We start from the raw sequence: 13046 nt of genomic DNA on the forward strand, positions 1-13046 counted from the left end.
GGGGGATGTATAAGAGAGGGGGTGAGGAATGTATAAGAGAGGGGGTGGGGAATGTATAAGAGAGGGGGTGGGGAATGTATAAGAGGGGGCGGGGAATGTATAAGAGAGGGGGTGGGGAATGTATAAGAGAGGGGGTGGGGAATGTATAAGAGAGGGGGCGGGGAATGTATAAGAGAGAGGGTGGGGAATGTATAAGAGAGGGAGGGAGAATGGGGGTACTTAAGAGAGAGGAATAGAAAATATTTTTAAACTATGCTTTATTTATCCCATAAAGCATCTTTTTTTCTACTTCTCCTGAAATTTGATCTGCTGGATTTACAAGCCATGCAGTGTAAAATGAGGGAAATTTTGCTATAAAGTGACACTTTTCAACAGTTTGCCAGCAACTCTGGGTTGAAAACTTTAAAGGTCCAATTAAAAAATCCCATCAAAAGACAACTTATCTCAAAGACTAAATACTTACATCACTAAGAGATCTTTTCTGTCGACCCTGAATCCTTTTTCCATCAAACACTTTAAAGAAATCAAACTGGGCATGAGAAGGAGACACACTACGTCTTCCGTAAACACCCAGCACAGCCGAGTCTGACAGGGTAAAGTTCAGTTTTAAATATCCGTCTTTATCCTTCGATAATCTCGTAGTCCAAAACGATTTCGGTGGAATTTCATACTTGATAGTTTGTCCTAGTTTCACAGGTTTCGGAACTGAAGGTGGCGTTGTCGTTAAAATTGGAAAATTTGACATGGAATCAGCACCTGGAATTAAAAAAAAAAAAATTAGGACAATTTTAAAACACGGTTATTATTTATTTTCAAGAACTGTAAGCTTGTACATCCTGTGCCAGTGCTTTCGTAACTTGGTTTTTCAGGGTTACAACATTTATTTCCTAATTCTGAAAAATAAGCACAAAGAAATCTTCTCTGAATTCAGTCAAACTTTTTGTCTTGCCTTCGTTTATATATTGATATGACAATACTCCATAGAGAAACATAAAAGCTAGGTAACTTTTTGCCAACAAAACGCAGGGCTGCTTTAAGGCTTGAAATATGTGTAAAAAATCCTGGAATGGTATGTTTCAGACATGCATGGTTATACTAATCTATGATAACATACCAGTGATATAATTACATGCAATATCAAATTCGGCTTTTTAGTTTCAAAACCCTGGTTTACGTGATGTTCATGTATTCAGATGAATGTTTTAATGTTTAATCATAGAAGAGTTAGAGTTATTGCAAGAAGGAATTGCTAGTTTGTGTTAAATTGATATCTAGTTTTTTGTCGGGCGGGGTTGGTCTCATAACATTAAGTTATGTCTTGTCTTGTCTTTCCAAAGGACACACATCACAGCCTTTATCACCCCAGGCTATGTCAGTGTACCAGAATAATTCAATTTAAACAAGAGACCATTTTTTACTTCAATAAGTGAATTCTATTTCCATTCCCCGTGCCAATGTTAAGCTTCATTTCAGATGGTAAATATGTTTGACGATTTTAATTCCATGAAAAAATACAGATCTCACCAAATACGGATTGGTACCGAATCAATATCTGGTGTCTGAACATTCGTATGATTTCAAATAAAATTGTTATCGTCCATCTTTTGTTTGTTTAAGCAATACGAAGTTTTATCAATAACCTTAATGGACCCGACGATATGATTTCACGAACGTAATCCTTCCGCGGCTTTCATAAAATGTTTCAAATCAAATCTCCCATCATCCCTGGTTTAAGACCATAACTCATTTTGAGAGATTTGATGTTAAAATGTTATTAAATTGTATGAAAAAAATCAAATAGATATGTCTATTTTTGCGAATGTTAAGCTCCAACAATGTTCTTTCGTAGATTTCATTATTTCTAATGAAATCTGGACCTGAAATTCAATTTACAGCTACATTTTAACGAGAAAAATAACGTGATTTGAAGCATTCTGGATTTAGAAATCGTAAGAAATAATCACAAGTGAATATATTGTTATGTTTTTTTATGAGACCACTTGGCTTCGACTGACAAAACCAGCTATCGTGAAACTGGAGAGAAAATTGGCTTAAAAATCAATATTCTTACAACAATGTTAGGTTTCAACTTTTTCAAAGTCTAATTTGAGGTAGAGAGAGAGAGAAATAAGAATGTAGGGTAATAAATCGTCTTGATATTGGATTTTTCAAGCACGAAGGAGAAATCAATGAGAAATTACGTGTAATCGGCAATGCAATATTGTGACAAGTCCATCATTCACTGCGGAACTAGACTTATATACATTGAAATTACGTCATTTCAAATGTTCAGTTTTTCATCTCGCTCGAATCAAAGGCTCTTCAATTCAATCTCTAGGGTATAATTTCATTTTATCTTTTTGAATGTCTCTAGTATGTCTGCCACTTTCATATCAAAAAGTAATTTAACGTAGTCGTTAAGAGTAGAATGATTTAAGAATCAGCCATGATTGGATTAAGCACATATTGTTGTTTCCATATAAGGAATATATCGGGACAAAATACTTAACAGAACTCAAGAGCAGATAACTAGATTGGATGTAATATCAAGGGAGATAATTTGCAAAGGCAAAAAAAGCTCAAGAGGAGATAACTACAATTGAAATAATTCTATGGGAGATAATTTAGATGAAGATCTCAAGGGCAGATAACTACAATTGAAATAATTCAAGAGTAGATAACTCTCACTACATCAATGGTTGCCAAGTGAATAGATATGTTCAAATCAATTCTCTGATGAATAAGAACTTAATGGAAATTACATAATTGCGGACATTATGAGATGATATCTCGCGATCTTCAAACTTCATTTTCCCTAATTTCTATTCCATTTGCAAATTGCCTCCATTTCATTCAAATAATTCCTTCGATGGAATACTAATGGATACCAATTACATTTAATTTTTTAGTTAAATATCGAAATTGAGTTGGAAAGCTGTTTTCAATATCATAGACCAATCAAAATGGCTGACATTTATGGAGTTTGAATACCATCATGACAATAAACACACTTGACGAGGCGCCACGGTGTATTCAAAATGATTGATGCCGAATAATAAACATTTTGTATGCGTCTTTAATTTGTTCGAGTAGGTAGATCACGTTTCGGGCTTGAGGGATGACACCTGGAATACACCAGCCTCAATATGGGATTGATCATTGCACGATTCATCTCGGCTTGTATATCTAATATCGTGCCACTACATTTTGTTATTTGTTTTCATCTGTCGTAACGGAAAACAGAGGTGCCTTCATTGACAAAACATATTCAAAAGGCTAAACAAATAGAAAAGTCTGTGATATTGTCAGACATAAAAAAAGAAGGCAAAACCAATTGATGAAAGATTATATAATGTGAAAAAAATTAGAAGGAACATAATTTCTTTCGTTGGAGTTATGAAACGTAATTTTTAATCCTGTAGTTTTTCTCCTTAATGGGCGGAAGGAATTTTGGAGTAGGATCACTGTGATATGAAATACAAACCAAATGAAATGAATGGAGTTTTACGTCCCACTTTTCAGCAGATATGAAATAAAAGGCAGAACAAATAGATAAATGGTTTGCAGAGTTGTCTGCTAATATTGGAAGGCTAAACCAATAGATAAATGATTTGTTTTCGTGGCACATGTCACAGTTTGAAGTGTGATTAACATAGAACAAAGTTTTTCATCAAAATACGTTCAGGAAGATTGAGAAATGTTAAACATATTATCAAAACAAACCAGTCGCGATTTTAGATATCAAATTTGACATGAAATATGATAGAATTCTGAAATATTTGGCACACTTGTAGAGTAAATATGTTTCCTAGAGGCATTTAAATATCATTTTCAATCCTAACAAGTATCCTATTTCTTTAACTTTCTGATGGGGTCAAGAACCATCTTAAGAACAAGATGAATAACTCTGGTAACTCTGGTAGGTGTCACTAGTGAATGCTCAGCTCACTCATCTCTTTCAAAAAGTCTACGAAGCCAATAAGGTTGATGTTTAGTCATACTTTTCAGAGTCCATATAGTTTATAGATTTCATTCTGTATCTAATTTTTGTATCTGCTTCTTTTAGAGAGACTCTTTACCAATAGTGATCATTGGGTTCATCAATTTACATCCCTTTCAGAGAGTTCATAAAGCTAACATTGTTATTTTGTTTCTAAGATTTTCAACTTGACATTGCTTTCAGAAAGTTTTTATAGCTAATAGCATTCATCTATCTGGTATATTTATTGAAATTATCGTACTGGAGCTCAAAGTTCGTCCATCAAATTCACAATTTTGTATTATTAATGAGGAATCTTGAAGACTTTCTTAAATCTTTCTAATACATCTGACATGGCATTTAAGTGACCTTCACACCATAGTGATCCACAGTTGCGTATGGTTGCTTCTATGAATTTTAATGGGACAGGTGGGCCATTTGGGGGGTTGATTTGTCCTGAATATATGTAAATAGTCTTCAGAAGTACTTTAAATGTACGAAAATTGCTCAATTTCTTTAAAAATTCTTAAACTGGGAATTTACTCACTATTTCTATATATCTCTTTTCAATATATCACAGAGTATCTTAAATTGACGAGTCGTCATTTTAACATTCAAATGCAGATAATTCTGGACAAAATGAATATGGAGGCTCAAATTTCAACGGTGAGCTGTGAACACTATTACGAATTAGCTCAGCTGAAAAATTACAGTTTCTGAGGTAAAAAAAAATGTCTGTCCCTTTAAATGCAACTCTCATGTAACTGAGTTGTGAGCGTTCTGAACTCATGGTAGGTTATTCATTATTATGCAACTGGTTGGTAATCGCTATGGTGTGAAGGAAAATAATGCCATAGTTGTCAGATGTATTCGAAAAATTCAGGACCTCAAAGGAAATAAGCTAATGAAGATATTCACACAAGCTTTATGGGTTATCCTTAAAACGAATTTTATCATGACTTCAATCCAATCATATTTCTGTATTTTTATACCTTTCTGTTCAGTTCCAAAACTGTATTTTGACCACATGTCATGAATGCAATTTTTCGTAATAAAAAATAAATGAAAAAAATATCAGATAGAAAATGTGAACTTTGAACTTACAGTAAGACCGGCAGTATGAAATCTGGCTATTTAATCTGACAAGGGAAACAATTGTGAAAATCAGGTTATTATTTTGACCAAATTCTAGTCGTATGAATAAATAAGTTTAGATTTACAGTAAATTAATACAAGATGCCAGAATAATGGTTCTAATGAGACGAATGAAAGAGAAATCAGAGTCGAGCTGGTTCCGGTGTGAGGATATTATCACGACAAATATATTCATTGTATACATATCTCATATCATAATTTCATGTTTGTTATCATATTAATTGTTACCAGGAGACACATATTGACGATAATTGCATAATTGAAGAAAGGGCAGATTACCAGGAAAGATATACTCATTGGACACATATAATAACATATTACGTTTTGTAATTTCATGGATATTTTTGTATATTCAGTGGACAGTGGACTATAATTGCATAATCTAGAAGCAAAAATTGCACTTTTCTTACAATAAAAATTGGTACCAAGAGATATTATTGTAATAATTTTATATTTAGAAATGAAATGTTTTTGCTCATCTATAAATGGTTTGAGAACTAAATGTATTCTTTTCTTATTCATTCCATTGGTACCAAGAGACTAAATATTAACGATAATTGCATAATCAAATAATAAATTGCAAAAACCTCAACTGACGGATAAAAAATATCAGTTGGTTATCATATAAATTGGTGCCAAGAGACAACATATTAGCGATAATTGCATATTCAGATATCTTGCAAAAACCATAACTATTTAGCATAGTATAAGTTTTATTGATGGGAAACACGGGTGGTGGGGAGACTTTGGGAGGGCTCTGAAGAATGTATAATTATCCTAAATATATTCCATATCATAATATACAAAAAAAATTTCTGACATTTTGGTGGATTCGTAAATTGACATAATTTAGTTAATAAAAGTAGGATTACTCCCTTTACTGTTCGTTCGGAAAAACCAAATAGACATGATAATATTGCCAAAAAATTACACATTGTGGTACACTGAGATAAAGATTGAGTCAAAATTGTTGTTTTTATGAAGCTGGGATATCCCTTCAAGACAGTCCTCAGGCCTGACAGCTTGTAAGAAATTATTTTCCAGATTGTCGTCTGGTGATACTAGGTTAACTAGGAACATCACAGGAACAGGAAATGACCTAATTCTATATTCTCTCAGCCTCAGCCTCATCAAGTGTTCCAGAGAGAGTAAGCATGATCTGAGTATTACAAATAAATATATATAAGCATTCGGTAAAGTAAATAATAAAATCCATGCAAGAAAAATTAACACCATGCAATGAGATTATAAGATGAAGGGAGCGTAAAAAGGTTTTGCTGTCAAAAGAATAATGCCATGACAAAATTTTGCCAGAAAACATTATCCAATGTTATTGAAAGCTGATTAGAATTGTGAGAATATGGTATAGATCACTGATGATGATGATTCTGATGTCCAGAGTGGTAGTTGATCCACTGGAATAATCGGGAATGATGACAAATATTCATGATGTTCCTTGGTTTTCAACTAGCCAATCAACATGCTTGAGATTTTTAGGTTTTGTTTTGTAAATTTGGATACACGTACAGAAATTATGAATTACATATGAGTATGTAAAATCCACCTCTATTGAAAAGTGTAGTTTTGAATGCTTTATAAAATTCAAGACCTCTTATGAAGCTATTTGGATGAAGATAACAATGGTCCAATCTATCTATTTATAAGGATGTGTGGTTTTAACTGATTTGATCAATTCTATTGTTTCTCTGCTTCAAATCAGATAATGTACATTCTACTTTCAATTTCTGTTTTTTCTAACTCTTCTAAAACTATTCAGTAGAAATAGAAAGGAATCAATAATCTTGAGAGTAAAAAATATAAACGTTTCTGACAGGCGCCATGTTTTATCTTCCTGCGATTTGCAGGCTGAATGGAATTGGTAAAAATTCATCACATGAAAATGTGTTTTCTATTCCACTATGGAATATTTTGACAATTGTTTAAATATTGGAATTGAATTAATGAGTTATATTGCAACACGAGACATGTTCCAGTCAGAATGATTTTATTGGTAAGTCAATGCTTCTCAACAAGGGAGAATTCATCCCCAAGGGAAGAATTGGAAGACGATGGGGGGGGAAATTATCGCCAAGGTCGGAAATGGGGAGGAATCGATGGATCAGGGAGGAAACGGGAGGCGAGGTGCGAATGACATCACTCAACCTGGACATACAGAAAATCAGAAACGAACATTGAAATATCTGAATATGTAGAGTATGATTTTATATTCATTCATTCCTTGAATATAATTTTCAAGAGAAATATGTTTCAAAATGACTGATGATTTATTTAGGGGGAAGAATTCTTTTCCGTAGAGGAATGATCCCACTGAGATTGAGAAGCACTGGTAGATGTGAACCATTATAAGTTTTGGAAGAAGATTTTTCAGTCTGAATACAAGATCTCAGTAGCATAGTAACATGCCTCAAGCAAGTGTAAAATATTTTTGTCACCAAGAAAAGAGTTAAAGGATAGGACAAGAGATGAGAGTACAAGAAAAATTGAAGTTGTAGAACCTAACTGAAAAGGTACAGTTTTTGTTAGCAAGAGCAAATAGCATGCAATTTTGTTTCAAGACACACTTTTGGTATCAGAGTTTGTCCACCAAGCAAAGTGTTATAGATCAGCGAGATTAGTAGAAATGAAGAAAACAGTATCACCACCCCAACAAGATTAGGGAGTATTATGGGATGTATTCCCAATAAGATTAGACAGTGAGTATTATGGGATGTATTCCCAACAAGATTAGTATGTGAATATTATGGGATGTAATTAAAATTACCTGAATTTTGATTTCGATTCGTAGAGTTAACGAAGACACCATTTAAATCTTTTTGACATTTTTGAAGTTGCTCGTCCCTGGCAACCTTTTCTTCGTACATGGATTTAACTATACAACAAATAAACAAAAATAACATCACAATATTAAGGCATCTAAAAAACTAATAAACGATAAAAAAATGAATATTTGAAGCCATTTTTAAATAATTTTCACAAATTAAGGCATCTAAAGAACTAATATTACAAGCGATTTTCTATAAAATTAACAATTTTCACAAATTTCTAAGGACAAATTAGAAAGCTTTCAAAACACAGACATACACAGAAAACAGATAACAATAAAATTACAATTACTACAGTTCTTACCACCAAAATATTCAAAAAACATTTATTGACATGTTTAAGGGACAACTGCCTGGAATCTTACGACCCCAATATTTGTTTGTCACCTTTACCAGACATCTTCACAATATCAAGCTATTACGAACTGTGTCTAATAGCTTGACATTGTGATGATGCTTTACCATCATGTTTGAAAAGCAACTCGAAAAGAAGATAAAAGATGTACAGACATTGAATTATTTCCCCCTGTCAGTGATGATGAGGTGATGATGAGGTGCTGGCATGGAAAAAACATCTAATCATTCAGATAGGACAATAAACCGAGTATTCATGTGCTACAGGGTGTGCATGTTAAAATTCCCTCGACAGTTGAAATCAGAGCAGGCTAATGCTGCTATCATGGCATGATTTCCTTCATTGCACACTGCATGACATTGCCTGTCTTCATTCGCTCAATTAGGATGTAAAACTTCATTTATTTGATTTTTAAAATTGTCCAGTAGTTTTAGAAAGCTTCATCCATGTGATTTGAAAGATAGGTTTGGTAGGTTTACGTCATTTTTTGCCAATGATACAAATTTTATTTCATGAGTGAGTAATCGGAGAATTAGATTATCATTTGACAATTCCGTTATATTCACGAATAATTCTCCTGGAAATATTACAGCATGAAGCCTCGATGGACAGACACCCTCAGGCGCCGACACGATTGATTTATGATAAATTAAGTTTGTTTCTGCTTGTTACACACAACTGCTTTGCTTCTGGCAATATGGCTGACCTGCTGATTCAAGCAGACGACAAAATATTGTGATATTTGTGGTGAGGTTTTCTTAGAATAGAAATCAGTACCAGCAAAACAATTCCAGTAACCAAATATTTCATCTAAAGCATCAGGAGAAAATAGGGAGCTATAACTGTATAGTAGTGGACTCCTCAAACGAGAAGTACCATCAGGTGTTTCAAAAGGAGTTAGCAGGGTCTACTTCGCCTTTGATACCCACAAGGTGAAAATAAGTGCAATAACCATCAAATATTTGAAAAATCCAGATGGTCAAATCTATTAGCTTGATATATATTTCTAAATTTGAATTAAACTGTTCAATTTCAGAGGCTCAAATTGTTATAAAATGAAAATAATTCAAAACCAGAGTTATGAAGAAAACAAATTTCTGTTCCTAATTATCAAATTTTAACTAAATATATCACACCATATATTTCATAATCTGTCAAATTATTCCTATGCACCTTTCAAAATCCTAAATTGACCTTTAACCTATTGAAAGTGAACACCTGTGCTAATTGAGGCTATTTGAGTTCTGTTTTAAATTATAAAATCAAAGTTCAGAATTTCTTCACTTGATTAACTTTCCATATGATAGATATTATTACAGTAATCTTACACAGGTGCTCTACGGAGGCATCACATGAAATAAGAGAGATGAGGGTTGTTTTTTTTTTTGGGAGGGGGCACTGCCTTATTTTCCAAAAATTAAATCAAATAAAATCCATATTTTAAGAATTACAGTAAAGCAATTGTTTACAAAAAACTGAATTTAAAATCAATTTTGGCTGTTGACCAATCAGACGACTGGATCACCAAAAACATTATCAGTTAAGTTTTTTATAATAAGGCCCCAGGACCCAGGACAATCATTGACTTTATATCAGGCCATTTTCTTTAAGATTCCAGATGACTGTTATTTAACTCTTTCAACAGTTTTCCATTGGAATGTTTTAATTCAGCACCAAATAGCCCTGAGTTTTCTACCAGATTCCCCAAAATTACCAGCCAGATTTTACCATTTTAAATACCAGATGTGTTAATAAGCAGAGAATTAATCTTTTTGTACTTGTGAAACGCACGGAATTAAAAATACACCCACAGAATTAAAATAACACCCAACATAAAAATATAAAATATTGGCGTCTGAAGTGATTTAAACGTGAAAATTGATGTACATGCCAATATTTTAACATAATGGTTTTGTTTCAGTACAAAAATATTGACTCAATAATATCTCATTTATAAAAATAATTGATGCATGGAGTACTTGCATAAATCAATTTGATAAATTAGAAACTCCAGGGGGCAGATCTAGAAAATGTTTGGTAAGGGGGGAGGGTGTAGTAGGGAGAGGCCAAAAATGAGAGGGGGGGCTGGGGGTGCATAGCCCAATGGCCCTTTACAAAAACGTTTCGAAGTGTAGCCATGAGAATAAGTTCTATTTGTCAAACTTCAGTAGGAACACAGACTGAAATACATCAGTTGTCTGAAGGCTGCATAGCGTGAAACTCTGAGTAACAACAAACTGTTTTTTTAGGTTCTATTTTAATATTTCTAACTCTCATGGTTCTACAACTTCCATTTAAGGCAATCAATGAGTGTTTTTCAACAATTTTCAATGTTCGTTCAGTGCCAATGAATAAGAAGACAAGATACATCTGTTTCAGGACAAATGACAGGCACCAAGACATCATGAAGACAGAAACAAATATAGGTTCAAATGTTTTTCAACTCATCTCATAATTTGGTCATTTTCAAATAGCTTTAACAACTTGGAGACAGAAACAGTTTTACGATCTAAAACAAAGATGGGAAATTGTGTTATCAGATGACTCAAATCTTCTAACATTTCACAAGCCCCCAGCACCAACTGAAGCTACTTAAAAGAACTAATCTTATCTTCGTTAATTTGTTAAAGCAGGTTTTAATTAGAGAAATCACACACTGATAATAACTCAATATTTCAGATAACAAGAACTAATTATTACACAACGACGAATTAAAAATTCACTGTGCCGTTTTTAGTGATTATTTACTATTTTCCAAAATCTCGACAGTATTACCATTTTATAATTGATCACTAATGGTCGAAGGTGCCAATTTCTGTGCTATTTTGGGAGTGCTTATGGCACTTTTCGCTAATCCAAAAAAATTGTTGAATGTCTTGATTAGGATGTTTTATTAGCATGATCCAGCTTTATGAATTTTTCTGGTGTTTTTCTGGACCACTCACTGGCTAACTGTAACCAGAAGTTGTAAATTGTAGATCAATTTGTAAAAATATACACCCTTATCATGAGAACAAAGAAACCAAATTCCAGGAGGTGAAATTTTATCTTTCTCTAACACCCAGATTTATTATTACCATTTGTTAAGTTTAAAGGAAGACTTGCTAGTAATCAGCTATTTAGAATCATTGATTCCATTTGTTACAATTAAAGGGGAACTTTCCTATAAAACATGTTTTCTGCTTTAGAAGTCATTTCTAAATTTCGATGAACCACCTCTATTTAGCAATAAGATTACTGTATGTCTCAAAATAGGTATTTATTTGACAAATTCTTCATTAACACCAGTTTCAGAATAAACAATCCATCTTCAGGATAGCTAGTTTTCAGTTTTCCAATCTGATGGGTCATCAACTAAAAATTGATTTTAAATCCAGCTTTATCAACCAATCAGATTAATGAATCTCTCAACAGTTTTGCTTTCATCTCAAGATTGTGTGAACAAGCCCCTGAACTTCTGAGCAATCTAGCTAGTGTACCATGTACCAATTCCCCCTAGTTCAATATAGATCAAGTTCCTGGTAATCTCCAGGAGGGTATCTATATCTGATATTTCCCTCATCAACTCTGGTTTATGAGCAGTTGAAAGAAATATGAAATAAGATATAACTAATTTGGTTAATGATTTAAACATACTTTTATGATACAGGCTATAAAAAGTTTGTTGAATATATTAATATTTATGGCAACATTTGTTAAAGTAGTATCTGGAATATAGACTATGACACTAATTTTCATATAATTAATAGACTAATCTAGTGCTCTGTGACCTAGGCCAGTGCTTGCGGTGAGACTCGTCTCAATACACCCTAACACTATTTATAGTCAAGTCAGGTGAGATATAAAGAGATTTAAAAGATTTTCAAAGCAGACTTTATTATCCAAGAGACAAATTTAATTCAAACACTTATAATGGTTTTATGATATAAAATATCTCAAGTTAAAGTGCTTTGGATGACAAAACATTCCCTATATTTTCAGACATGGGACTAAAATTCTTTCAAACCCTGCTCTAAAACATATGTAAACACCTACCCTTTATCCCTCCGTCCTTCAGGTGGATTGTCACCACTAACAACCCTAAATTTTTATGTTTATCAACTTTATATGAATCTAATTTGCATTAAAGTTATTTAACGCTCTTGATGAATTCCAAGGTGCCATATTTCTGATATAGACTATAAATCCATCAGATCGGTCAATCTATTAATACCCAATAAAACCAGATATTAGGGGTTATTAACCACATTTAAGATATTAACTATATTTATTATTTATCTCCCTTCCCTTTAATCTTCACTAATAGACCAAATTTACCTCCTTTTAATACCCATCATGCATTAATCTGCATGCCAACTTCAAAGTGATTGAGCTACATTTCAGGTGTGATAATTTGATGGACATTCAATGCATAATATAACTTTGAATGAGATACATTGGTCAAGTTTTCATCTTTGAGTCTGTTTAAAACCAAAGTGGACATCAAGCGATATACCTGGTGCAATAGTTTGATAGTTTTTACTAGAGACTGTCACATTCAATGTAGGCCTTCTAAAAATACTATGGCCCAATTTAATACCTACAAAATTTCAATCGATTTCCTTGGAAACCGGTAGGTGCTAATGTATCAAAGAATACGAAGATAGTAACAGACAACTCTACATCATCCTGACTGATCGTTATTTAGTACTATCTCTAATTAAGTTAGTTGTTT

The 13046-nt window shown here is 33.1% G+C and overlaps 1 protein-coding gene across 1 annotated transcript in view; it reads right to left on the bottom strand.

Annotated features, from left to right (window-relative positions):
- The window catches only part of LOTGIDRAFT_91191 (hypothetical protein), a gene marked incomplete at both ends in the record, with an annotated part of 40021 nt that extends 39327 nt beyond the window's left edge, over nucleotides 1-694 (bottom strand). Inside the window, one exon of the mRNA XM_009051045.1 lies at nucleotides 464-694. Within this exon, the coding sequence (XP_009049293.1) occupies nucleotides 464-694 (231 nt within the window). The remainder of the gene's footprint in view (nucleotides 1-463) is intronic.
- Between the last annotated feature and the right edge of the window lie 12352 nt (nucleotides 695-13046).

The sequence above is a fragment of the Lottia gigantea genome, assembly GCF_000327385.1.
Source record: "Lottia gigantea unplaced genomic scaffold LOTGIsca_16, whole genome shotgun sequence".
Lineage (NCBI taxonomy): Eukaryota > Metazoa > Mollusca > Gastropoda > Lottiidae > Lottia > Lottia gigantea.